This window comes from Poecilia formosa, unplaced genomic scaffold (genome assembly GCF_000485575.1).
Source record: "Poecilia formosa unplaced genomic scaffold, Poecilia_formosa-5.1.2 Scaffold180, whole genome shotgun sequence".
NCBI lineage: Eukaryota > Metazoa > Chordata > Actinopteri > Cyprinodontiformes > Poeciliidae > Poecilia > Poecilia formosa.
The window spans coordinates 520,995-547,429 of record NW_006800119.1 but is presented as its reverse complement, the minus strand read 5'-3'; the positions used below and the strand labels follow the sequence as shown (position 1 = coordinate 547,429).

Sequence of the window (26,435 nt, the reverse complement as noted above, 5' to 3'; positions counted from 1 at the left end):
GTTTTTTGGTGCAATTTCTGGTGCAATTGTTTTTCGTACACTTGAAATTAGACAAATTTACAAGTACCTTTTTATCAAGATATAGGAGCTTGTTTTCAGTCAATAACTGCTTAATATTAACTAATAAACGTACTCCTTCCACTGGCAGATTTACCATTTCACTTTTAACCACACATTTTTTCCCCATGTAGAAGTGAAATAAACTGCCAGTGACATTAGTACTTTTACATCAATAAAAGAGTTACTGGCTTAAAACAAGCTGCTATGTCTTGCTGATAATTTACTTGTAAGTTTTCTCATGTCAAGTGTAACTGAATGTTTACACTAGAAGTTAGATCAGAAATACTTTTGTAAGATTTTTTGTTTTTGTAGTGTAGTACCACAAAATATCGTGACATGGTGAGGAGTGCTCTGGTACTGTAATCATTCAGGATCTTTCAAAAACAAACTTTTAAAAGATTTATTTATTTTATTTTTTATTTTATTTTAATATCAGAAAAAAAATTGCCATTAGAAAACCATGTTTTGACAGGTTTATTTATTTATTTATTTATGATTCACAAGTGTATTCTTGTTATCTGGACTCCATTTTAGACGGAGCAGCATCAAAGTATCTGATCTGAGTTCAGGGCCTTATTGACAGCAGATGAATCAGAAATGCGCCATAATCTGCTGCACGGTCATCGATTAGCATGTCAGATGAGTGCAGCGTTCGCCCATCCATCACCCACGAGGCACTGTCAAAATTAAAGAGGTCAGGAGAATTCCTTTCAAGTTTTCCCTTTCAAATATTGACAAAGTGATCAGACTGAAGTCAAAGCAGGGCTCGCTCTTTTTGCATGATTCTCTTTGTTTTGCAGCTGGCTGGTTCCAGTCCAACTCCGGGCCGATGTAAACAGTTCCACTCGAAAATGTGAAGAGTTTTCCTCCTCCGTGAACTCGAAGCGCTCTGTTGTCTTGGCAGCGACGCATGTTGAGCGAGCACTTTTCAGTCTCGGTTGAAACTGCAACACTTGCGTGCCGCTTTCACAATTTCACTCGAGTGCAAACGGAGGGCTCTGCGAGACTGATTAAACACAGATTTCATAAACAAGAGGCTTCGCAGCTTGCAGCGGGACACGATTTGCATAGATGTGCAAGGGGTGGGAGGGATGGGGCAGCGAGAGAAGCACCCCTGACAAGTTCTGACCGGAGCGTCACGAGATACCCTGAGGAGGAGATAACGTTTGTTGATTTGCAGTCTTTTGTTTATCGTCAACATGCCAGACAATAGAGAAACTTGAAAGTTGTTGCATTTTGCAGAAACGTGGCCGCTACTCCTTCATTTTTCCCTCCAGTAAAGTCTGAATCTTAAGGAGGTTTTCCTCCTGCTGCCCCAGAGCCTCGAGCAAAAGGCCCATCGGAGATCTCTTCAGCCCCGCGACTTCCATCTTGTTCTCCATCTTGTTCTTCATGTTGCGCAGGCGAAACGAAGCGTGTGCGAGTATCACTGCAGAGCAGACAGAAGTAAATAAATTACATTTTAAAATTTGACATTTGGCCAAAACAAACTCATAAATAAACCCAGAGTATGATCTGATTCAGGGAGAATTTAGGCTTTGTTTACACAAGACTGCTGCCTGTTAACTGCTGGTATTTGTCGGATGTTGAGTAGGGAAAAGTTCCACATTTATCAGACGATACCGCTGAGACGCCTTCAGTCAGCTGTAGTTGCCACGCCAGGCCACTATACGGCGCTATGATTTTAGCATGTCGAAACGACCCTTCACTTTGACCACAGTAAACAGCAACCCGTCTGAAAAGGTTAGAAACACCATAGACATAATATAAGCATCCTTATATTATGTCTATGAGAAACACAACAAAGCACGATACTATCCACCACTGTTTTAGTTGTTATCTGCCCGGGCATGCATAGAATAAACCCCGCAGTTGCCCGTTCTGCGCATGTGCGCCCGAATGTTACAAAAAAGTTTTAGGTCCAGGCGCAGCGGTGGCGCGGGGATAGAGAGTGCGACCCATATATCCTCGACAGAGGGGTTCAAGTCCCGCCCCTTTGACTTTTGCAGCCTATGACAACTTGACCACCGCCAAATAAAGACCACTAGAAACAAATCTTTAAAAAAAAGAAGAAGAAAAAGTTTCTACTTTGTGTAATCGTGTAATCCAGACCACTTTTAAATGATATAATAATTCATAATCCAGTGTTGCATAAAGATTCTCCATTAACTTACAAATGAGAGGTAAAGTGATTGCTGTCATAAAAGTCATGACACTGCCGAGCAGAGAAATCAGCATGTAACTGGCCACCATGACGGCGATCACGAACGCCGTGGGGTTCTGGCTCTTGAAGTTCTTGATCACGGCTCGGTTCTCTCCTGCCCAGACGGAGCCCAGGAAGACGGCCGACACCACGACAATGGCTGTGAGCATCCCCACAGGGTTGAGGAACCTGCAGGACCACAGCAGGGCGACACAAGGCGGGTTAAAGGCGGTTGCGATGCCCTCCAGAGTGTCACGGAGCAAGTTATGGTGTATGCACTGGCTCCCTCTAGTGGTTACATGTTTGAATTACAAAAACAACATTATCCCTGCACGTTATGACTGTTTTGATAGAGAAATGTCAATTTTAAAAGAAAGCTGGAAGCTGTAAAAAGCAATTGAAATAACTGATTAATGGATAAGTCCGTTGAAAAAAAATGTTTCTGTGTATCTAGTGTGTATTGTGTGTGTGTGTGTGTGTGTGTTTTTTAAACTGGCATTTGCTTTACTTTCCAGATAAAGCCAGCTTTGTGCTTTGTGACAGCGGCAGCATTGACACACCACCACCCATGGCTTCTGGCCAAGTTTATGACTTCTATGGAAACAGGGCTCTTTGTCTTTATGCTGCATTCTAGCAACAAAAACCTCAAACAAAACTAAGGACAACAAGTGTAAAGATTCAGGTAGCATAAAGCTATATTATTTTTTTTTAATTACAATAATAGTGGAAAAAAGCTAAAGAAGTTTTAAGGAAGGCAGATTGTAACTTTTTCCAGCAAATGACAGTCTGAAAAGTGTAGTGGGTGGATGTATTCAACTCTCTTTACTGCATTTGGAAGTCTAGCACAACTGAGCGACCAATAGATGGCCCTCTACCTAACCTGGAAAGCTGCATGATGACTCTGGAGGAGCTGCAGCTTGTTGGTGTGCTTACAGACTGAAACAAAGAGGTTTTAGTTATGATGCATTCAATGAACAAAGGAAAACAATCTGAATTTTCCGTATCTGACAGTTTTCGGCTGTAGTCAGACAAGGGAAAATTTAGCAGTTTCGATCTATGGTTGATTAATTTAGTTTTTAATTTAGTTTTCTGTCAGAATGACTGTGCACTTTGCATGTTTGAACATTTTTATTTGAAAAATTACTTGTTTAGTGTACCGTCTGATGCAGCAGAGAGAATGGTAAATATCCACGGTGTTATGCAGATCTGGCTAAATCTCGCGTTATCTTCTACAAACCCATATGCAGTTACTTTTGCTGAACGTTAACTGAGTGAAATGTTTTCTCATCTCACATGGTTTGCTCAGTTTAGAAACCAAAAATAAATGTGTTAAAGTTCAGATTTGCTGAACGGAGTCAAGATGAAGTCACTGAAGCAATTTTCCAATGCTGGATTTGGACTCTAATCAAACACGGAAATACAGCTGATTTGTCATCAGCATGGCATTTTCATTGGCTGAAGAAGCAAAACACGTGACCCAGGTTTCATGACAAAAACCCAGGTTTGCAAACTTGTCCTGATCGGTAGATGGTACATTAAGCTTTAACTCGAACAAATTAACAACCAATGACACATACAGGATGTTTGACGCTATCAGGTAAGATTGTTAGATCAATTTATCAACTAACTACAGACATCTGGGAATGCCCAAACTAGTTCACTCTGTTCCTGGACTTCACTCTACACCAAAGTCGATGTGTTAGTGTTAAGCACATGGCCAGTTCCCAAAATTATCAACTTTTAACCTGCAGTATTTTTTATGTATTTATTTTGTTCTCAAACAGCAGCAGAGTCATTTCCTGCCTTTGCTTCCGCTGATCTTTCTAGAAGTAGGTTAAACCCTTCTTTATGCCAGCAAGGCAACCAGACTGAGTGAATACAAAAATAAAATAAAATAAAAAAACAGACTAAAAAAACCTTTTACTATATGGCATTTCTTACCCGACAATGAAGAAAACGGCAATGGCGAGCACCAGGTAATTCGACTGATAATAAAGCAGGTTGCTGACAACTCGGTTGTTCCATCTTGCCATGTCTCCAAAATCCGGTTTAGCGAACCGTTCCGAGCCGGGGAAGAAGTCATCCCACGACCTCAGCGGTGCCACCTCTACTTTAGCCATTAGAGTCCTGTGGGTTATTTTCCTCTGACAGCTCAGTCCAGCAGAACCAAGAGGAAAAACAAACAGCTGAAACTTCAAGCTCAGTCTCGCGAGAGCGAGTTCCCCAGCGCATGATATGGCTTTGAAAAGCGAACGTGTTTTTGCCATAAACATAAGGTTTCAATAACCTTTTGAGCTCCGAAATAAACCAACTCATTATGTTTCTAAGGTGTTTTTAGCGCCCGGTTGTAAGTTGTTATTTCTGTCTGAATCATTATTATTATTGTTAAAAACATAGGCGCAAGCGCCGTATTAGTTTCGACTTCCAATGGAAGTGACGCGTCAGCGCATCCGCCATATTGTGAGTGTCAGGTTATCATTTGAAAGTGTTATACACAGGGTTTTCTGCAGAAAAGAAACTAAAGTTTACGTTTAAACAAGTTTCAATAACCTTTTGAATATGAATCTCTGCAAATTAAAATAAGATCTACTGATATGACCGTCATAAAACTGCATCCATGATTGGAGAAATAACCCCTTTATTTACTAATTTTCTAGCATATATTTAAGAATACACTTTTAAATAATTACTAAATACCAGAAAAATAAGGTTTTTTTTGTTTGTTTTTTAGTTCCTTCATAGTTGGAAGTATACATACATTTCCTTAGGATTTGGTGCCTTTAAACTGAATGAATTGGGTTAAACATTTTGGTTATCCTTCCACAATATTTTCATAATGGCTTATTGAAATTTTGGTCCATTCCTGCTGACAGAACGTGAGTTTGCCCAAAAATACCTTTAAAATTATTCCCAAAAATGTTTTAAAAGCTTGAGATCGGCTGTTGCTAATTAAGCAGTCAGAAGCTTAAAACTCATGACATCATTATCTGGACCTTTCAGGTCTTTGAAGGTGATAAAAAATATCTATATTTAAGGAAACTCTAGCTCTCATTATATGCCACTATGAAACGGCAAAGACATTTAAGATGGCTCCTAATAATGCTCTAATAAATGAATGACTGCAGGAACCTAAAATGTAAGAGAAACAAAGAATGGTCTGTTCTGTCTTTGCAAATGTGGACCAAGCTAGTTAGACTTCTACAAAAAAAGATAAATGCTAAGAATGAACATTTATTCTTTGGCCAAACCTCTATTTCCACCATTATTCTCCAAGTGGACTCTTTATCTGCAGTTTCAAATGGAATAGAGAGGGAAAAAAAAAAATCAGAACAAGTATGTAGTCCAAGTTTAGAGCTTTACTGACTGCAGATAAACCCACTCTGTCAAAAGAACCTTCACACAGCTCTATAATCTACTGCGAGGTCACTGATTAAAACTTTGAACGAGTGGAAGGGAAAGAACATTTACCCCATCCATCACTCTGGAGACACGGCTCAGATAAAACACAGGAGAGTCAGGAGAACTCCTGATGGGCATCATGGCTTTCCTTTTCAACTTTTCCAGATGGTAGACACTAGCAGTAAAGTATGTTGTATAAACTTCAATCTCTATTGAAAGGAACTTGAAGTGTAAACCGGTGGAACCAACGACCCAATAAGACGAACTGAAGGCAGATTTGTGTTTTTATGTTCTTTATTTATGAAGCATAGCGTTTTAAGACCACACGAACATGTTAAAGCAGATCTTGGAGAGAAAAACAAGAAAAGATCTGCCAAACGGCATATTAAAGGACACTGTTGAGTTTTTTATTAGTAACATTAGCTACAAACGGCATCAAAACCAAAAAACACAGCAGGAAAAGTCGAGGTCTGATCAAATGCTCTTGATACAAACAAGAAGGTGCTTTGATCAGATGGAACCAAAAGTAAATATTTTGGCCAGCATACAAAAAGAATATGTGTTACAATCAAAACGGTAAGTCTGAATGCGCCATGATGAAATATGGTTATGGGAATATTATGCTGGCCCAAAGTTCAGACCTAAACCCAACTGATAATCTGGAAGTCTCCATCCAATCTGGTTGAATTTAAGCTATTTGGAAAAGAAGAATGTGCAAAACGATTCATCTCTAAATATCTAAAGCTGACAGAGACGCACCTTAAAAGATTTGAGGTTGATTTTAGAAAGTGTGGTGAGCCATTCTTTCATTAAACATTTCAAGATCATGTGTCATTATTGCTGCTAGTGAAGAAGAAAATAAGTCAATATCAAAACTTTATATTTTTAGAACGTGTGAACTGAATTCTGCCAATTTGCCAACAAATCTTAAAATTTAAAAAAGTCTTTGGAAAAGGCAGAGGGATCAAAGAGGTAAAACAAAATATCATCTGCATAAAGTGAGGCATTTCAGTGTTGCTCTGTTGATTCTGTTGCTGTCAGAATTTTAAAAAATATGTGCAAGACAGGATATCGAGCCTTTATTTCATGAATAAATCTTAAGTTAGTATTTTCTAAAAGTGTCTCAAAAGAATTGAGAAAGCCTGTTGTAATGTCAAGACTGGTTAGCATTCTTGTATTTCTTTTATTCATTAAATTACTCACGACAAGCACCGACATGTATGTAGATTTCTTAACCATGAAGCCTGTAGCTGTGGTGCACACAACAGATTTAGTGCAGGACAGAGAGACGCTCCTCAGAGCGGCGGAAAACATTCACTAGCAAAGATGCAGTTTGTCAGTTACAGTCGGTCCCTTAATATCAAAAGAGGAACTTTAAAAAGGTTAATGAGCATAGAGGAAGCATTTTTGTTTCATCTGGGGGGGAAAAAAAGTGCCTTTTCAATCATTCTGTCTCCTTTAGTTGTTCATTTCCTTTTCTTTCCCGCGAGCCTTTATTAAAAAGCCCATCGGTGACCCCTTCAGCTCCTGGGCTTCTTTAATGCACGCCACCTCGTTCACGTTGCGGTTGCAAAGGGAAGCATGTGAAACAGTCACTGCAGTGCAGAGGGAAAGGCAAATGCTAATGTTTGCAATTTAGCAAAAATATAATTCATTGATCATTTATTAAACCTGGTATAACTCAAGATACTCTATGTAACTTTTGTAAAAAAATTTTTTTACATATTTGTAACAGATAATCTAATAAAAATTGAGTTCCTCTGCCTTCTCCCAGTGCTAACTAGAAACAACCAATCAGAGCCAGGAGGCATATCACAATTTTTTTGTCATGCTGCTCATCCATTAGCCATTAGCACATTTAGCAGTAAGTACATGAACTTAATAGACAGCACACACCTCTTGGCTCTGATTGGTTGTTTTTGGAGGTTATTTTTTTCAGATTAGTTGTCTCATCACATATTGTCACCACATGGTGACAGTTTTAACAAATATGTAAAAAACAAAACAAAAACATTAAAAAAAGGCACTAACCATTACATTTTGCTTTTTAATTAATTAATTGATTAATTAATTAATTTTATTTATTTATTTAGTGAGACAAAGAGGTGAACTTACCGGCCAGGCATATAGCGGTAGCTGACAAAAATGTCCTGATGCCTACAAAGGTTTTAGCCACGAAGTGAACGGCTATAATGTCGATGATAAGAAACGTTAAGGGACTCCTTCTCTTCAAGCCGACAATAAGTGGCAGTTCTCCGACACAAGCTGAGAGCAGAAAAACGGCCAACATAACGGCGGTGCCGGTGCCCACTCCCACCGGGTCCTTGAACCTGCGGGACAACACAGAGGCACGTGAGCGCAGCTTAAAATGCTGCGGTGTTCCTGAAATATCAGTGTTTTAAGCACTTGCTCCACCTAGTGGTTAGATGTTTAATCAGCATTATGTCTCCTACGGTGCGCCTGGGGAAAAGTATCCCTCGAACATTTCCACATTTTGATTGTTTGTGATCGTCACATAACAATCACAAACACAACAATCTCCACCCATCTTCTAATCACATCCGTATTTCTGTCTCCTGCTGAGGAAAGACATCCTCACAGGAAGACGCTGCCACCTCAACGTGTCACCATGGGGATGGTGTGTTCAAGGTCATGTACCGGAGTTTGTTTTCCCGAAGTCATGAGAAAGTTACGGAAACTCATCAGATATTCAGTCTACTTAAAAGACGAAGTAATCTTTTCAGTCTCGCCTTTACATAGAGCAAAAAATGTAAAAGTACCACACCATGAAAGTTGCAACAGATACGCAGTGCTTAGTAATAAGTGATTCCTGCTAAGTCAGTGATTGGATGCAATCAGCTTGGTCTTCTCCAATAGAATTCTTTTACCAATTTAATTATAAACTGAACTAGACTACATCGTTTTACAACTTGGATTATTTTTTTTAGGCTGCCCTGAGACATTTGTAGTGAGCTGGCAGCATATAAATGAACTGAGTTGAATCGTAAACAGTTTTGTTCTTCTTTTTCTCCCCCATGTCCTGTCCAAGCAGAGCAACAAGCAGAACTGTGCCTGAGTGCCAAAAAGGAGCTGAACAGTTTTACTTTCACAAGAGGAACATTATGGTATTTGCTGTGCTTCACTTAATATATATAAATATGCTAAAAATAAATATATATATAAATAAATATATATATGCTAAAAATAAACTATAAGAATTTGGTTTGCATTTATTTTAGTAGTCTTTCTGATTGTACAGGCATGCACTTTCATTTTACAGCGTAAGACTTTGGAAACTTTATTTAGAATGTTACGGTCTACTGTCAGTCTTTAACTTTTTAGAAGGTTATGGCCATGCGTTCATAAAACCTTTAGAAGGTTTATAAATTATTAAGTCTTACAATTGAAAAAAAAATAATTTTAACAGTAGCATTAATACTTTATAGGCCCACTGAATGCACTTGACATTTTTGATATTTTTCTCATGTAAACATTTTTAAAGACCATTTTTACCTGGTTCTTTGTGTTGAAATAACTCAAAAAGACAAGAGTGACGAAATGCAAAAGCATTCCAGAAGTGTGAATACAATTTTGTTTGTTGGTACTAGACCACAGACCAGTTCTTCAAGCTTAAGGATTTCATTGGAACTAAGTAATAACCTCTCTTTCTGGTTCAGTTTGTTTCCTCGTTTTACTTTGTCCATCAAAACTAGCAAATGGCAGGATAACAAACTTTATTTATGTGTGTGTGTGTGTATGTATGTATATATATATATATATATATATATATATATATATATATATATATATATATATATATATATATATATATATATATATATATATATATATATATATATATATATATATATATATATATATATATATTTTTTTTTTTTTAATTACAAACAATAAAAGGATGCAGTGTACGACATTTCTTACCCTGCAATGATGTAAACAGCAGTACTGAGTACCAGATAATTAGTCTGGTAATAAAGTAGGTTGCTGATTAGTCTGTCGTGAAAGTCGGTGCCATTAGCCGGTGTTTTCCAGCCGGGAAAGAAGTCTCCCCATTGCCTGAACGGCGGCATCCTGGAGCTTATTTCTCTGACAGATGGCACAGGCAGCAGCGCCTGAAACTTTAAAACATGACAAGTCTCGCGAGAGACGTTTTAAACCCGCCTTACGTGACCGAAAACCTCTCACGCTATTGGTCGGTGAGCGCACGTTTTCTGAAACTCTTCCGGTATCGCTTCATGAGGAGACCAGATATAACAGAAAGATAATTTTCGGTGAAAATTGTGTTGTTGGCTTATAAAGTGTGCCAAGGTTGTTTTTTTTCCGTTTCCCATAAGCGGCTGATGCTGACATGTTCTGACAGTATACCAGGTGCTTTGAGACCGTTATTTGAACCGCAGTGAACTGTCCTCCAATGACAAGTTAGCCAGCTAGCTCCTCAGTTACTGCAAGCGAACCCAAACTGAGGGACCTGACGTGTTCTCTCTCTCTCTCTCTCTCTCTGTGTAAATGTGGAGCAGATTTTTCAGACCTGCTGTGATCAGTCATAGTGTATGGAGGAGTCTGTTCACCATGCGGCTGAAGACCAGCGAGTTCAAGTCTCTCTTCACTGATGGGCTGAATGGGATAGCAGGTGAACACACACGATTTGATAGGAAACAAAACTTAGATACAGAGTGGATTCATTTTAATTCACGAGTCTGCCAGTGATATAATATGATGTGATATAATATGCTCATCTAACACAATCATTTACATATTTATCAATTTACAGAAGTTTAATATTTTTGTTCAAGTATGATTGTAATACTTTATGTTAATTCTGGTATCAGGCATTTAGATTTAAAAAAGCATTTTTTTCTAAATTAATAAAAATAGATCACCTGAAGGCCTATCATGACAACAAAGGTTGCTGGACAATAAATTGCTCCAGAAATTATTGCGATAAATGATAATATCGTCATTTTGAAACTTTTTTCAACTAATATATTAATAATAATTCAAGTTCACCCTCTGATTTAAACATTCACCGCTTTTTCTACTTCAAAAATCATTTGTAACCACTAGCCTTGAGAAGTCAGCTAATTAGTCTACTTATTTGTCATTTTGGTATAAATAAAGCTTTGCTGCCTTTGTGCATTTTATTTTTACCTAAAGAAACCCAAAAATCAGGACACTTTATCGATGATTGTAAAATATTTTGTTAGTTTCTTCTCCACTGACCTCAAGCTTTGTGATTTGGTAAAAGCAAAACTACTGCTGTACGCTTTATTTCTGGTAGTAGGTTCAAAACAGGTCAGTTGTCCAACCTGTTGTGCAAGTTGTTTTTAAAATGTGAAAAAAAATGAAAGACATGGAACTGATTTTTTTTTTTTTTTAGTTTATTATAGTTTGGAAAGGAGTGCTCTAAACTTTCATTTATATTCAAGAGTGCCACCTATTGTGCAGCTAAGCATGTCTGTATACTGTTCAGTTTTTCCATGAAATTAGATTGGAATATTGAAGTTGTTTTGTGACCTTATAACATCTGACAATGATGATTATACAAAGTAATAAAAAAAAAAAAAACGTTATCTGCCACAATCGTAATTGGTGCATGGCTACTATTTGAGAATCTGACTTGTAAAAATCTGTGCCCATAGTTCATTATCCTGTTTTGAATAAGTCAGAATCTCGTTTCTCCAGAGCTGTTTGAGAAGCACCAGTATGAGCTGCGGATCGCCGGCGGCGCTGTGCGGGATCTGCTCTCCGGGAAGCGGCCTGAGGACGTGGACTTTGCCACCACAGCCACTCCGGAGGAGATGAAGCGCATGTTCCAAGATGCTGGGATCAGGTTGATCAACAACAAAGGAGAGAAGCACGGCACCATTACCGCACGGGTAAGACGCTGAATAGTTTTAATGGCAACTGATACAAAAAAAATCTGCTTTTTAGTGATTATTTGAAAAGCTGTCTTCATACCAGCTTTTTCTTCAACCTAAAGTGTTAGATTAAATATCATAGTCTTGATACTTATAGGTAAATAGTGTTAAAATTGGTGACAGTTTGTTAAAGCAATATGTCCATGACTAAACCGTCATCTGGCATAAAAGAAAACTTGTTACCAAAGTTGGATTCTAATTAAATCCCTCTTCTACTGGAAATGCCTGCATCAGTTTCGTTTCTGCCTCCAGAGGTAGATGGGTGAATAATTACTGTTTGTTTGGGCAGGAGATCAAAAAAGCTGGAAGTGTATGCAGATGAGAGGATCAGCAGGAATGTTGCACAGCCAGATATCTTTGGACTAGAGATGTCAGGCTGTGAAACAGTTTTCTTCAACTTATTGGACACTGACTTCTTGTCTTCTGTTTCTTTAAAAATGAATGCACAATCTCTTTTATCATTTAGTGCTACAAAAAAACCCCAACCGTCCATACTCCATGGTTCTGTATATGTTGTTTAAGATGAGTGTTTTTGAGGAATAAAACTCTTGTCAGATTCATTACATAGCTATTAAAATAAGAGTTATAAAATAAGAGTTGTATAGTATAGTTGTAGAGTTATAACTCTTATTTTAGTTATAGTTAACTAAAATAAGAGTTATAGTTGTAGAGTTATAACTCTTATTTTAGTTATAGTTAACTAAAATAAGAGTTATAGTTGGCTTGTATAAGAGTTATACAAGCCAACTATAACTGAAGCTTGAGGCAATTTGCCTCAAGCTTCAGTTTTAAGAAAAGCCAAAAACGGAGTGAAGAAAAATGCGCTTAATGAATTGTTTTACGAACATGTGGCCACGAATGATTAAACAACCAGTTTGATGAATCGAAATTGTAACCATGTGAGTTGTTGGCCCATCCTCACAACCAGTCTGATCAGTTAAAGTACTTGGTAGATCTGAAGTTTAAAGGGATATTTATTACAGTGGCTCTGTTAGAATTAGTTTAGTTCTCTCCAGATTACAATTATGCCCCAAATTATTCATGTTACTGTCCCATGGCAACCAACAAGTTTGGTTCCGAAAGGAAATGAAAATTTTTCTTTCTTTTGTTTATAACCTTAAGTGGTGGGCACTGCTAGCTAAAAAGTTAGTTACACTAACACTAAATCACTAATCATAAACATTAGTTTTGAAACTATTGCTAAATAACAAACTTTAATGATAATTATAATAATTTACCTGTTGTATAATCTTCTTAGATATTTATGTTTAAATATTGTTATTCAATGTCTGTTTTGTTTTGTTCCTGTATGCTTCTTGTTTGAAGTTAAGTTATTTGGGGAAAAGAAAGATGGAACGAAAGGAAACGGAGCTGCAGAGAAAACGGTGTTCACCCACTTCAAAATAAGAGCACGAACATAAACATCTAACTACCTGAAGAATTAATAACAGTTGGTAACTAAAACTTCAACTCAGACATGAACTGAAAGCATAAAAAGCAGCCAAGTTGGTGCTTAGTGCTTTGCTAATATTAGCTAAAGCGCTAAACAAAAAGTTGGCTTCGCTATTTTCTTACTAGCGGAAGTGTTTCCACCACTGGAAACTTAAATCTGCCAGTGATGTGAGTCATCTGGGGCAAAACTAAAGTTTGTCCTGGAAGTTGAAGCTAACGGCTAGTCTGAGACTTTGCATTTGTTCAGACTGTTGCACATCCCAGAAACACTTCATGTTCTGTACTCTGCACGTTTCCCACAGGAGGAAAATCATGGGTCACCATCTTCTGCCTCCATCTGCTGTGTAGTCATCTACTTCTGTATGAATAACAATCTAATATAAACTTTAAAGGTTCATTAAGAGGATGTTTGAATTAAACATATTTGAGATTGAAGTTGTTTAAACAAGATCAACATCCACTTTGGTTCTTGGTTGATTGTTTATTCAGCCCAAACTATAGCAGATAATAACAATACAGGTCCAGCTTTACCTGATGTTTAGTGAACATCCTTTTAAAGATGTTAAACATCCTGGGCAGTCACTCTCTCCCCCTCTCTCGCTCTCTTTTTTTAAACCGACTCCAGATAAAATCACGGGGAGAAGTGAGAAGATATACTGGTGGAATAAAACCTGGGAGTAATCAGCAGTTGGATCATTGCTGATGCAGCTTCATTTCTTCCACTGCCGTTTATGACGGTTGGTTTCATCTCACCTTTCAGCTGCAGGCAGCGTCCTGGCTGAGCGGAGGCTCTCAGAGATATTGAGCAGCAGCACTGAAGCCTATAACGGTGTGTGTGTGTGTGTGTGTTTGCTGCCTCACATTCCTTAAGAAAGTTGATTCTTCTCCTCATCCTATTCAAACAGCAGATTAACGAATCACATGGAGCATCAGTTTGAAGTTATGGGACAGCTGAAGTGAATGCAATCAGGGTCTAGCGAACGAAGTGAACTAATGCTTACTTTATAGTCCAGCTTTGAGCTCACTTAAAAGTTTGTTGCACCATAAAATAAGATCCGGATATGATGAGATTTGAAAATGAGTTTTCTCCAGCCTGATGATGGGACGGATAATGAAAAAAGAAAGGACAGCTAACAGTGACGGCCTTTTGCGGTGCACTGACCGCAGTTTCTGTAGAGAAGGCTCTTCAGAAGTTGGTGGGATTGTGATGTGATGCGCTTCACTAGCTGCGTTTTTATTAAAATGTGTGCAAATCTTCTGCTAGTTAGGGATGTCACGCTGCTAATATTCTGCTTCTGTCGAAAAAGCACAATTTTGAAATCGCTGGGTTTCCATTGAGTAAGAAATTAAATTAAAAACACACGTTCACGCTTTGAGTCATTAAAAATCATGGCAGCGACCGATGTAAACAGCTACATGAGATATATTTATAATTCAGCCACTAACGCTCTTCATCTGTCAGCCATGAGAGGAGATGTCGGCTTCTTGTTCAGCTGTTGGAGCGACAAGCCCCTTATACTTGGGAGCGGCTATGTATGAGGCGTTTTGGGGAAATTGGAGTCTGTGACTGGGATTCAAGATGTTCCAATGACCTCTGCGGTGCCATGAGAGCATAAACTTTTGAAATATACCACTTAATGTATCGAGATAATAGTATATATGAGACCCAGTTGGGGTTTTTTTCATTTAATTATTGAAATAAATTAAGTTTTTAAGTCATATCTTTGTCCTCCTCAGCTGCACGATGAGAACTTTGAGGTGACCACACTGCGAGTGGACGTTGAGACGGACGGCCGGCACGCGGAGGTGGAGTTCACCACCGACTGGCAGAAAGACGCCGAGCGTAGAGACCTCACCATCAACTCTATGTTTCTGGGTAACTCCACTCCCAAGTGAAAAGGAACTTCATTGATGAACAGTGATCATGTTTTAATCCCAAGTCGTCCACTCTGCGTCTGCCAGGGCTCGACGGAACGTTATACGACTATTTCAAAGGCTACGAAGACCTCCAGAACCACAAAGTCCGGTTCGTCGGCAACGCTGAGCAGAGGATACAAGAAGACTACCTGAGAATACTGAGGTATTTCAGGTAGGCAGAAACCGTAAGTGGTGTGTGGTTATTTCTAAACAAGTGGTTCAGTTGGTCACGGTCTTGTTGTTTTGTCCCAGGTTTTACGGCAGGGTGGCTTTAAGGGCCGACGAGCATGAGCCCGAGACCCTGACTGCCATCAGGGAAAACGGCCGGGGGCTGGCAGCCATATCAGGAGAAAGAATCTGGGTGGAGTTAAAGAAGATGGTGGTGGGGAACCACGCTGCTCATCTGCTGGAGCTTCTCTACAACCTAGACTTAGCTCAGTACATCGGTGAGAGACGTTAGACTTTAGAAAATACTAACATGAGAGCAGATTTTGATTCAGGCATTATTAGAAATATGAAATCCAAGCTAAAATAGTTTATTCAATCCAAAACACACAAACACAAATGATAATAGCTACGATCAATGAGATTCAAAATGAAGCGAAATAGAAATAACTCTAAGTTTTGCATTAATCAAAAAGATGTAGGCTGAAGCTGTAAATTAGTTTCATTTTAAATTCAACTTTTTTAAAGCCTTCACAGAAATGCGTCTAATTCTCCTCGTCGAGTTTGTGTTCATTCCGGTTCTGTTCTCTCCCCCGCTACGCCCCAGGTTTGCCTCCAGATGGCGACGTTGACGAGATGAAGCGTGTATGGCGGAACGCCAGCGCCCACTCTCCCAAACCCATGACGGTCCTGGCGGCCCTGTTCCACGGCCCGGACAACGTGGACAAGATGGACCTGCGGCTGAAGGTGTCCAGGGAGGAGAAGACGCTGGCTCTGTTCCTGGTCAAGCACAGGCGGACGCTCCACAAGAGCGACGAAGAGCCAGATGACCTCAGACCTTTCACTGACTTTATTATCGATGTAAGTCTGCACTAGCAACCTGATGATGATTTCTGCCTGCGTACCGAACCAGTTTTAAGGTCACATCCCCATTTTCTTGTAAATTTTCGACCATTTTTATGTGTGGATGATTGCAGCCTTTTAGTGCCTTCAAAGGTTGATTCTGTGAATCAGCCTCTAAAAACGGCAGCTTGTAAAACATATTTAAAGTACATTTAGTCCAATCTTTTCTTTTCTTCTGCTGAGTGAAAGGGTTTAACTGCCAGAGCTAGAAAATAAATTCAGAAGCAGTTCCTTGTCAAGACGAGAAACTTTCTCATTATAGGATTCAAAACTCCCTGGCACAATTATTAGCACTCCTAACATTACCTTTTAAAATAAAGGGAAGTGAGGCAACTTATTTTTTAAACTCTTCTTTTTATTTTTAAGTTGAAACTTTGACACCTGTGATTTTAAATCTGTCAGAATGTATTTGTCAAATTAAAGACAATCAGTCAGGATTTGAGAACATAGAAACTAGAGGTTGTCGCAACCTGATATCGATAACGGAAATCGATTGGATATCAGCCAAAAGATAAGTATCGGATTATAGAGGCCCACATCTAAAATCTCTGATAAAAGCATATCGATAGAACCATTCCGCTCCAGAATTTAGTCCGATCCAGCAGCAATTGTATCCCACACACAGACTCATTGGTTAAAAATTTATTGGTTAGTTGATTAATTTGTACTCAAAGCTGCGATATTGGTATCGCATCAGAAGTGGAAAAAGTTGTATTGGGACGCCCCTGCTAGAACAATTAATTGTCAAGTGAAAGGTCAGATCTGCTTTCACAAGTTTGAACCATTTGAATCTGTTTTTTGTTTTTTTTCTATATTAATCGTAAGTAAGTCATATCTGTAATATCTCGCACTACCCAGAGCCGGGAGCCGGACTCTCAGAGCAAAGTGTGTGAGCTGCTGAAGTATCAAGGTGAGGAGAAGCTCCTGTCGGAGCTCCAGAGGTGGTCGGTGCCTCGCTTCCCCGTCAGCGGCCACGATCTGAGGAAGATGGGCATCACATCGGGGAAGGAAATTGGCACCAGCCTGCAGGAGCTCCGTGACATCTGGAAGAAAAGTCGATACCAGATGGATAAAGACGAACTGCTGAGTCATGTGAAGCTTTGAATAAAACAGGAACTGGTCACCATTGTGATTTAAATGGCTTTGCCCAAGTGTTATTTAAGTAGTTATCTTTATTTTAGACAGGGAAAAAAATTCAAAGGGTTTTTGTGTTACTTTATAACTGCACTGCTGCCAGATATGGTTAGAGTAGCTGAAGCATGTTGTGAATAAGGACACTACAAAAGGAAGACATGCGTATGCACTCATTACCGTTTGGCTACTTTTTTCCCATTTTCATTTCGATTCAAATCTGCGGAGGCAGCACTTTGGACAGGTATCTTTGGCTTTGNGAAGATAAAACGTAGCAGCATGAGTTTTTGCCGGTGGAATAAAATACTACATCCAGTGCCTTGTACAAATATTCACACCCCTTGAAGTTTTTCATGTTTTGTCATGTTGGAACCACAAACTTAAGTTGATCCATATAGGATTTCATGTTATAGGCTGACATAATAATGGTGGATTGTTTTAGAGTGGAAGGAAACTCCACTCCGTTGCTTCTAGTTTTCAAAATTATTTAACTACAAATCAACATGTAAATGCTGTACTCTTGCCTATTTTTTAAATAAGGGTATTATAAGATTAATCCAAAGGTTTCTGATTTTTCGTTTTGTTTGCCAGTATGTTTCCACCACCACTTGTGTGATTTATCATTTTAGCCAGTAATGTGAATCGAGGCCTGTTGAAAGTCAATCCAAAAGGCCAAAAAATGTACTGCCACTTAAAATCTAACAACCCAACAAATATTGCTTCCAATAAATCCTTTTCAAATACTTAATACTGAAATACGGATGGGGTGAATTTACAAGGTGTCTGTCCATTCTTAAAAATGTTAAATTTAAAATAAGACCTGAAAATGTATTGTAAAAATATACGTTGGTCTTAAATATTAATCACAGGTCTTGCATTTTTGTCGTGGTAGGGCTATTTAATCTCTGATATTGTCGGATATGTAGTGTTTTTGTTTTTTTGTCTCGTGGGACTTTTCTGTCAGGCTTGAGTCGCGCGCAGGTATGTCCATTGTATGGACTTAACTTTATTTCACAATAATTCGATAAAAAATAAAAATGCGAAAATTTTTTATTCAATCACAAAACAAAATCATATCAAACAAAAAGTTTTATTCAATCAGAAACCTGTGTAATGTAACTAGAGACGGTTGAGGCTCCCGAAAATTATCAGCTAATGAACGCTAGCAAGCTAGGTTTTTTATGGGCAAGTACAAATGTATCGCCCATTGGCTGGACGGCATTCATTATCTCCATTTCTTCACTTCTCTTGCCAATCCGTACGAGGCTAGTTGCATGCTGTGCAGAAAACTTTGTATAAAAATTACGTTAGGCACTATGGAGGAACGTTGTAGAGAGCCATATCCAGTGTGAGAAAAACAAAGCCGCTGCCAAGAGAACAAACAGCCCAGAAATTTCAGGGTTTTTTTTTTTGCTTTTTTTGCTTGTACAGCAGTATATGTACCCCACCCTTCCCTTATCGACTTATTTTCCTACATCTGTTGCTTTTAGCAAGACAAATTGAGCATTATCCAGNCCTTGTTTTACCACATGTGTATGAAGATAAAACGTAGCAGCATGAGTTTTTGCCGGTGGAATAAAATACTACATCCAGTGCCTTGTACAAATATTAACACCCCTTGAAGTTTTTCATGTTTTGTCATGTTGGAACCACAAACTCAAGTTGTCCCTACCAAATAAATTCTAAATTTAGAGGGTTTTTGTCTTAAATTTAATTCGAGGTGGCCTTTAAAATGTCTAAAATTGGGCTATGACACCAAAAGACACCTGCACATCAAAGTAAAGAGGGGTGAAGATGCGTCTTGAGCATTTTATTTCCAACATTGTCTAACACTTTTACATCAAGTCTTGATAAAAAAAAACAAAAACAAAACACACACACATTCACGTTTGTGGTGTAAAAAAGGAGTAAGAACATTTTTTCAAGACATCTCAAGTTAATAGCTTAAAATGAATAAAATATAAAACATAAGTTTGAGTAACATAGCTTAACTCCTTCTGTACAGTAAACTATTTCTTAAAAGTTTTTTGAAGATGTGATACTTTTAAATGTTTTCTGTCATGCCTTTCTATTTTCTCTCTACCTTCTTTGGTTGGAAACAACTGCGTTTTGTGAGGTCGCTCCTCCTTCCTGCCCAGATGAGATATAAAACCATCTGCTCTCCCCTCTCCGCTTCCCAGTTTACTTGAACCAGCTTCCTAGTTATTGGAAAAATGGTCTGCAATCTCCTACGGCCATCTTTTGACTTTTTAATAAGCTTTCTTTCCGCCTGCTTTGTGTTTGTAATATTCAACCGTCTCTCCACCTGCGTCGGCTGCGTAATGGTGCGGGGCCCCTCTGGCCAGCGCTCGTCGGAGTGACCGGCATGGCTTGGTCCAGCGCGAACACCAGCAACGCCAGTTCGGAGGCCGTCCCGGCCGGGGACGAGCCCCGCGACGAGCGGCTGGCTCGCCTGGAAATAGCTCTGCTGTCCATCATCTTCGTCGCCGCGGGGCTCCTGAACTTCGGGCTCCTGCTGGTGCTGTGGAAGGGGCGGAAGCAGCTCTCCAGGATGCGCGTATTCGTCTTACACCTGTGCGTCGCCGACCTGGTGGTCACGTTCTTCCAAGTGTGCCCGCAGCTCATGTGGGACATCACGGACAGATTCGTCGGCCCGGACATCCTGTGTCGCCTGGTGAAGTACCTGCAGGTGGTCGGGATGTTCGCCTCCACCTATATGATCGTGGTGATGACCATCGACCGCTATCAAGCCATCTGCAACCCCATGGTGACTTTCCAGCGGAGGAGGGCGCGCTGGAACGGCCCCGTGTGCGCCGCGTGGTGCGTCTCCTTTGTCGGCAGCCTCCCGCAGGTATTCATCTTCTCCCGGGTCGAGGTCGCTCCGGGGGTCTACGACTGCTGGGGTCAGTTCGTCGTGCCGTGGGGGCTGAGGGCTTACGTGACCTGGACCACTCTGGTGATATTTGTCCTGCCGATTCTCATCGTGATCGTGTGCCAGGTGCGCATCTGCCGCGCCGTGCACGCCAGCATCCACCTGAAGACGCACCACCATGCCGGGGCTGCTGGGGGGGAGGCGGCGAGCAGGCCGCTGTCCTCCCGGGCCAGCTGCGTGGTGGGGCTGTCGAAGGCGCGGGTGAAGACGGTGAAGATGACCGTGGTGATCGTGCTGGCCTACGTCGTCTGCTGGACGCCGTTCTTCACCGTGCAGCTCTGGTCCGTCTGGGACGCCGAGGCGCCCACCCAGTGTAAGAGCTTTACTGAGCCCACAATAAGGTCTAATGAGCTCTCTCACATTTTCTCACTTCATATTCCCAAACCTAAATGTATCTGTAATAGAATAAACCAACAGAAAGTATTGCGTAAAGTAAAACCGGGGTGTCCAAATGGCACTTCCAGCCCCAGACTACGATTCAAAAACAACGCAAGTTTGTCCAACCAGCACAGAAGGTGGATTTAAATTAAGTCTTTATTTATTAGGACAAAACAAATTCACAGACAGATAAAAAAATGTGTCCATCCATCCATTTTCTTTACACCCTTGTCCCTCAGTGGGGTCGGGAGGTGCTGGTGCCTCTCCAGCTAACGTTCCGGGCGAGAGGCGGGGTCAACCTGTCTGTCGCAGTTTTGTATTAATAAAGATAATACTGGCTACAACAAAAAGTATTCATCATTTAAACCTTTTTTTCTTTACTTTTTCCCAATCATTTTTCTTTTAATTTTTTTTTGTCAGTCAAGAACTAAATAAAGTTAAAAACTGGATGCCTTTCTTTTAATGAGGCAAAACCCTTTCAACATTTTGGATCTACAATAATTTACGTATCCCTTTCCAACAAAAACTTAGACCAACTTATCTGTTTAATTAAAATACTGCAGATCAGCTTATTGTTGAGAAGGGACAAAAATAAGAAGATTTTGGCCCTCAGGTCTTTTTGACTTAATGAGGTTGACCCATATGGTAAATGGTTTAGTCACCCTTCAAGTAGAATGAGAAGGAAACTAGTTTTCTAAAGTAAAAAAAAAAAAAAAAACAGAAGAAGACAAGATTAAAAAAAAAAAAAAAAATCTTAAAAGTGTGGCATGCAGACCTTTCTTTGTATGATCACCTTGTGCTTCAAGTACAGCTGTAAGAAGCAGCTGTATTTGTATTTGTGCATCTGATAGACTTATGAGGTTTGTCAACTTCGATAAACAGATTCTATGATTTTCTCATTCATATTTGAAAGATAGCCTAATCTCCGTCAGATTGGTTGGAGATGTGACTAGCAGTTATTTGGTGTTTGAGGTATTTAAAAGTAACACACACTTAATTTCAACCCAAACACTTTCAGTTTGATTTGATGAAACATTTATAGGTGACCTACTATTCTACCTTGAACATGTTAGGATATAGATCCTACACATTTTTTGTACAAAATCATTCTTAGATAATGAGATAATGCTCGTTCTGCATGTTTTGAGCCCTTTCAGAATGAGCTGTTTTAGGGCGCCTTGTCACTTTAAACCCAGATAATCTGCTTCTGCCCCTCAACTCAATATTTACCCTCACACATGAAAATGGCTGCAAACGGATGTGCAATTATACAACAGTACACCTTTGAAAAGCAGAAGTGGGGCCTCCTGCACAACTAACAAGAGCACAGCAAGTGGTTTCTGGATGGTAAGTCAACAGCAAAACACTTGTCTTTTCCAGCAGCCATTATGCAATGCATACATAAAGCAGTTGATCAAAGGTGCTGGAGCTCCACTTGGGTTGCTTGATAACAGGCTGGACTTCGCTGGGATTGCTTGGGTGAGATTGCTGATTTGTGACATTGCATTCCGGAGGTTTTTCAAACACCAAAAAACATAAACCTTTGCCAAAATTCATCTCTGTGTTTTGCTGTATTTTTCCAAGTGCTTGAGTTGGTTTTGTAGAAGCATTAGAGGCCCAAATGGAGGTACAAAAAGTGCAAAATTCATCCCCTTTGAATCTTTTAAGCCTTCACATTTTACCACTTGTTTTTACACGGCTTCCAACTTAAAAACTAACACTAACGGGCTGTAAATATGAAGAGAAAGCCGACTATTCAGTATTTCTTCTCTCTCTCTCTCTCTCCAGCGGCCACCTTCACCATCCTGATGCTGCTGGCCAGCCTGAACAGCTGCATGAATCCCTGCATCTACCTGGTGTTCAGCGGGAAGCTGCCCGAGTGGCTGGTCGCCCTCATGTGTGTGGACGAGCCCGACCTGAAGGAGTCGATGCAGGAGGAGGCAACCATGGTCAGCTCCCTGTACATCAGCCTCAAAGGCCTGTCAGACTGCAGGTAGAAGGCAGAGTGAGAAGCCCCTGGCTTTTTTCTTTGTTTTTTCATTTTCACTTCATGGTTGGTGGGAACCAGGGGAAATCTCCTGGTGATCATGAGGATATTTCAGCAGAAGTCTCTCTTCCTCTACAAATGATTGATGTTCAGCCTGAGTCGGGGAAGAGAACAGCTAATGTTTGGAGCAGCACAAAACTTAGACTGAAATACTCAAACTGAGTGAGTCGGTGTAAGACAGAAAAACGGAAAAAGTTTCAAACTCAACTTCGTAGACTTGACAACTGAAGTGCGTTGCACAAATAAAAATGAAATTGATGCATTTATGCATCGGCTGCCACAAGAAAAAGGAAAAAAAGTCTGTGTAATTGATGGTTAAATTCCTTTACCACTCAAGTCTATGTTTGCACGGCTACATGGATGTTCTTGACGGTTATTTTAAAAGATAAAAGTGTAATGAAGTTTGACAGGTGTAATGCATTTCTTGGTAAAAAAATGTTGTGTTGAGTTTTCACTTTTTGTGTGTTTCAGTTGTGCTTTGTGTTTCATTGGAAATGTAAACACGTTGAAGACGTTTGACTCTTCTCATCATGGAGTTGATTCATGCGAATCTGTGGTAAAGATTTTTTTAAAGCAAAAATTGTTGAGAAATCTCAACATTTGTGATCAGTTTTTGTTGGATTGGGACTATTTTGACTATTAAGAGTTTGTTTGTTCTTCTTTGCTACCAGAAGGTAACCCGGTTTTCTGTGACAGCGTATTTGGGCCGTCATAGATGGAAAAAACGGGAGTACATTTCTTCCAAAAAAACTCAGAGACTTTGAAATTAATCTCATAAAATTTCTAGAAGTTTCTGTGCTCCAAAAATCAAAAAAATTGTGAGAAAATTCTCAGAAGTTTTGAGACTAATCTTGGAAATTTTCTAGAAAAAACTGGGAAATTTCTGAGTTTGGAAAGTTGAAACATTTTTTACTTTTAAATCTCAGATTTTTTTTTTATTATAAAAAAGAATCTTAGATTAATTTCAAAATGTCAGAGTTTTTTTTTTTTTGGAAATGCCCTTCTTCATTTACATTGTCCCTAACACTCAGTGGTAGTTTTCCTATGTAGATGTGAGCAGAGAGTAAAAAGAATAACTTTAAATGCTAACACAATGTTACAGTTTGATCCATCCCCTTTCATGCTGCTGTCTGATAAGCTGCTTTCAGATGTGAACAGGGGAATCTCTGCACTGAACAACAACGTTTTCCCAGTAGCATGAACACACAGAGCTTGTGTTTTTAACACAAAACCATATCTGACTTATGAGATGAAGGAAATCTTTGTAGTTTTTTTTATTAAAAAAAAAAAAGCTAATTAGAAACTCTGCTGGGGGCAAAAGCAAAACTTTCAACAGGCAGTGGGTCTTTTGAATAACTACAAAATATAACTTTTACTTCATATTTGTCTCTTTTTTTGCCAGGAGTAATTTTTAGACACTAAAAAAAATAAGAAGTGGGAATGATTAACATGTGCAATAAATGAAGATCTGCAGAAGAAAATCACTTTTACGCCTGGATATATACGCCAATCTCCAAAGCTTTATGAATATTTTATTGCATACTTATCATAAAGCCCAAACCTAACCATAAAACCTAGCCTAAAGCCTTTTATATTATTGTTGTCTACAGATAACTTTTTTGGGGAGTGTAAAAAGAGTTCCAGTCCAGTTATGTTAAGAAGTATTTCTCCCTTCACAGTTTTGGTTAGTTTCCTACATCTTTACAGATTTGTATTTTATTCATATTTGCTGTACAGACAGTCGATGTCGTCAAGTCATTGTCTTTCATTTAGTGTATTTTACATGTACATATGTATATAGCAGAAGTATTAATATTTTTCATCTTAGACATTTGATAAGCTCTGAGGCGGTGGTTGATTATTGACACTCCAAGTTGTTTATATTTCCTCTCTCAACATCCACAAAGTGGTGATGCTCTTTAACGCGTCGCCAAATGATTCAGCTCCGAGTGTCTGCAATTTCTTGTGTACAAACAGCTGCGTCTTGAATAGTAATAATGGTAATAATAACAAAAAATCTTAGTTGAAATATTTTCCTCTCTGTAGAAAATGGCAAAAATGGCATCATTTCCTTATTTTCTCTATATTTAATGACTGTGGTTTGTGTTGTAACTACTGCTGTTCTGAGGCGCCGCCGTCGTCTTGCCTATGAACATATTGTAAAAATTTGTTTTCGGAGGTTTTTTTATTTTCTTGTGAAACAAACATCACTGTGGTGCTGCTACAGGTGCAAAATTGCAATATATATTTTTTACTCCCCCCTTTCCTGGATGGAATAATACAACATATAATTTAAAGATTCTGTAGGCGCAGCTCGGAAATATTAGAAAGAAAAAAAAAAGCACGGTACCCGGCGGATCGCCCAGACATGAAAGGCTACATGCTTTGGATTGGACAAAAAAAAAAAAAAAAAAAAAATTTGCAGGTCATTTTCTGTCTGGAGGAAGAGCGCAATATTTCTTGGAAATTGCTCTGCAGCATCATCATTATGGACATCAGCATGAAAAACCGCCTCCGTTCCTCCAGAGCTCTGCACGACTGAGTGAAATTGCCCCGAAAAGAATCTTCGCCTTTTTAGCCGTGCGTTCGGCAGCCGGCCGACTCGTGGCTCCGACCTCAATCAGCAGCTGACCGGCAGACTGCCCAAGGTGCTTGACATTCACCGGGGACGGAGGAGGAGGCAGTGGGACGGAGCCGTCACGAAATAATTTAGAAACACGACCATAGAAACTAAACCTGGCCATCCGTTCCTTTCTTATCTTGCAACCTCATGCTGACATGTTTGAAAATGGACTTTTAGATGGACCTAAACGTGAGGAAATTTGTGAAATATCGAGTCTCGACACATGCATGCAGTGTGTTTGTCTTTCTTGGACAAGATCTGTGTTGATAGTCTGGAGACAGAAATGCTGTGAAATGCTCAGCACAACATAAGACCCAGTTTTTATGTTTTCCATTGCTCCTCCGTTTAGTTGAAAGTAATATTGCTAATGCACTGCAGCCCCCTCAACAAAATCTCACCAATTATTTTGGTAAGATTTTGGTAACATATTTGGTCAAATATCTTAGCACACTTGAAATAAGAAAAAAACTAACTCACAAGTGACTTCACAGCATGATTTAGGCGCTTGTTTTAAGTCAGTAATTCCTTAATATTGATTTTTAAAAATTATAAGTCCCATGTTATAATCTGCCGGTGGAACTAGAACTTTTTTTTGTTCAATGTTAAGGATCTTGCTGAAATGTTACATGTAAGTTAGTTTCGTCTTATTTAACGTGTACTAAGATGTTTGCACTAGAAATCACACCAAAAATATTTGGTAAGATTTTGTTATTTTGCATTGTAATAAAAGAAGTTATGGTGGAGCATCGACAGAATTGACAAGAGCAGGAAGTAAATATCAGCCCATAGCAACCTGTCCTGCTACTGTTGTTGCTCACTAAAGGAAATATGAAAACATACCAGAAAGACAGAAATGATACAGAACTGCTGCTGAATGCATCTGCATTTTTATGTTCACACTGTAAAACATGTTGTGCATGTGGCAGATCCTTGTTTGTTTGGAAACTATTTATTTTAGCATAGAGTGATCCTTTATCCCTCAGTGGTAAAATTAATTTTTATCAACAGCAAATTGACAGACAGCTGGAAACACACACTAAAGATAAGCAGTTGTAATAAAACAACTCAAAGTTACACACCTCCATAAAGGATATTAACACACATATTGAGCTTTATCTCGTCTACTGTTCTGCCAAACAGTGCAGTAGCATTTTTAAACAGATGGGTTTGTAGCCTTGATTTGTAGGAACTCGATGATTTGACTGTTTTGAAGTTTTCTTGAAGTTTGTTCCAGATCAGAGTTGTGGTGCAATAGAAGCTGAATTCCTCACATTTAGATGCACGTG

The 26,435-nt window shown here is 39.3% G+C and overlaps 4 protein-coding genes and 2 long non-coding RNA genes across 9 annotated transcripts; 2 read left to right on the top strand and 4 right to left on the bottom strand.

Annotated features, from left to right (window-relative positions):
• Positions 1 to 523: 523 nt before the first annotated feature.
• Positions 524 to 4,482, bottom strand: LOC103147323 (PRA1 family protein 3). The gene is made up of 3 exons (XM_007565593.2): positions 4,205 to 4,482; positions 2,235 to 2,452; positions 524 to 1,489 (listed from the first exon to the last, which is right to left on the bottom strand). The coding sequence occupies exons 1-3, from the start codon at positions 4,381 to 4,383 to the stop codon at positions 1,314 to 1,316; spliced, it is 573 nt and encodes a 190-aa protein (XP_007565655.1). The 5' UTR covers positions 4,384 to 4,482; the 3' UTR covers positions 524 to 1,313.
• On the top strand, positions 3,320 to 17,173 carry trnt1 (tRNA nucleotidyl transferase, CCA-adding, 1). 4 transcript variants are annotated; one of them, XM_007565596.2, is made up of 8 exons: positions 3,320 to 3,860; positions 10,201 to 10,313; positions 11,366 to 11,559; positions 14,791 to 14,929; positions 15,016 to 15,142; positions 15,223 to 15,416; positions 15,743 to 15,996; positions 16,897 to 17,173. In XM_007565596.2, the coding sequence occupies exons 1-8, from the start codon at positions 3,844 to 3,846 to the stop codon at positions 17,140 to 17,142; spliced, it is 1,284 nt and encodes a 427-aa protein (XP_007565658.1). In that variant the 5' UTR covers positions 3,320 to 3,843; the 3' UTR covers positions 17,143 to 17,173. The 4 variants fall into 4 exon arrangements, with proteins under 4 accessions (XP_007565658.1, XP_016533823.1, XP_007565659.1 ...); XM_016678337.1 differs by lacking the exon at positions 3,320 to 3,860 and adding an exon at positions 9,872 to 9,954 and having other exon boundaries at positions 10,190 to 10,313; XM_007565597.2 differs by lacking the exon at positions 3,320 to 3,860 and adding an exon at positions 9,960 to 10,051 and having other exon boundaries at positions 16,897 to 17,171.
• On the bottom strand, positions 5,939 to 9,822 carry LOC103147324 (PRA1 family protein 3-like). The gene is made up of 3 exons (XM_007565594.2): positions 9,605 to 9,822; positions 7,778 to 7,992; positions 5,939 to 7,257 (listed from the first exon to the last, which is right to left on the bottom strand). Exons 1-3 carry the CDS (start codon positions 9,751 to 9,753, stop codon positions 7,121 to 7,123), a joined length of 501 nt encoding a protein of 166 aa, XP_007565656.1. The 5' UTR covers positions 9,754 to 9,822; the 3' UTR covers positions 5,939 to 7,120.
• Positions 9,996 to 14,410, bottom strand: LOC107837834 (uncharacterized). Its single transcript, XR_001663880.1, has 2 exons — positions 13,882 to 14,410; positions 9,996 to 10,167 (listed from the first exon to the last, which is right to left on the bottom strand). It is a non-coding gene; the product is annotated as an uncharacterized LOC107837834 (long non-coding RNA).
• LOC107837833 (uncharacterized) lies at positions 14,545 to 25,318 on the bottom strand. The gene is made up of 3 exons (XR_001663879.1): positions 25,305 to 25,318; positions 19,464 to 19,466; positions 14,545 to 14,614 (listed from the first exon to the last, which is right to left on the bottom strand). It is a non-coding gene; the product is annotated as an uncharacterized LOC107837833 (long non-coding RNA).
• On the top strand, positions 18,679 to 23,436 carry avpr2b.1 (arginine vasopressin receptor 2b, tandem duplicate, 1). The gene is made up of 2 exons (XM_007565592.2): positions 18,679 to 20,414; positions 22,268 to 23,436. The coding sequence occupies exons 1-2, from the start codon at positions 19,535 to 19,537 to the stop codon at positions 22,474 to 22,476; spliced, it is 1,089 nt and encodes a 362-aa protein (XP_007565654.1). The 5' UTR covers positions 18,679 to 19,534; the 3' UTR covers positions 22,477 to 23,436.
• Positions 25,319 to 26,435: the final 1,117 nt, after the last annotated feature.

Excerpts from the sequence above, each read along its gene's own strand:
- trnt1 (XM_007565596.2), top strand. Across the intron at positions 11,560-14,790 it reads ACGGCACCATTACCGCACGG|CTGCACGATGAGAACTTTGA; the intron begins GTAAGACGCTGA and ends TGTCCTCCTCAG. Across the intron at positions 15,417-15,742 it reads AGACTTAGCTCAGTACATCG|GTTTGCCTCCAGATGGCGAC; the intron begins GTGAGAGACGTT and ends GCTACGCCCCAG.
- LOC103147323 (XM_007565593.2), bottom strand. The coding sequence starts at position 4,383 with ATGGCTAAAGTAGAGGTGGCACCGCTGAGGTCGTGGGATGACTTCTTC. Across the intron at positions 2,453-4,204 it reads GCCGTTTTCTTCATTGTCGG|GTTCCTCAACCCTGTGGGGA; the intron begins GTAAGAAATGCC and ends GTGGTCCTGCAG. Across the intron at positions 1,490-2,234 it reads AATCACTTTACCTCTCATTT|TGATACTCGCACACGCTTCG; the intron begins GTAAGTTAATGG and ends TCTGCTCTGCAG.
- LOC103147324 (XM_007565594.2), bottom strand. The coding sequence starts at position 9,753 with ATGCCGCCGTTCAGGCAATGGGGAGACTTCTTTCCCGGCTGGAAAACA. Across the intron at positions 7,993-9,604 it reads GCTGTTTACATCATTGCAGG|GTTCAAGGACCCGGTGGGAG; the intron begins GTAAGAAATGTC and ends GTTGTCCCGCAG. Across the intron at positions 7,258-7,777 it reads TACCGCTATATGCCTGGCCG|TGACTGTTTCACATGCTTCC; the intron begins GTAAGTTCACCT and ends TCTGCACTGCAG.
- avpr2b.1 (XM_007565592.2), top strand. The coding sequence starts at position 19,535 with ATGGCTTGGTCCAGCGCGAACACCAGCAACGCCAGTTCGGAGGCCGTC. Across the intron at positions 20,415-22,267 it reads CGCCGAGGCGCCCACCCAGT|CGGCCACCTTCACCATCCTG; the intron begins GTAAGAGCTTTA and ends CTCTCTCTCCAG.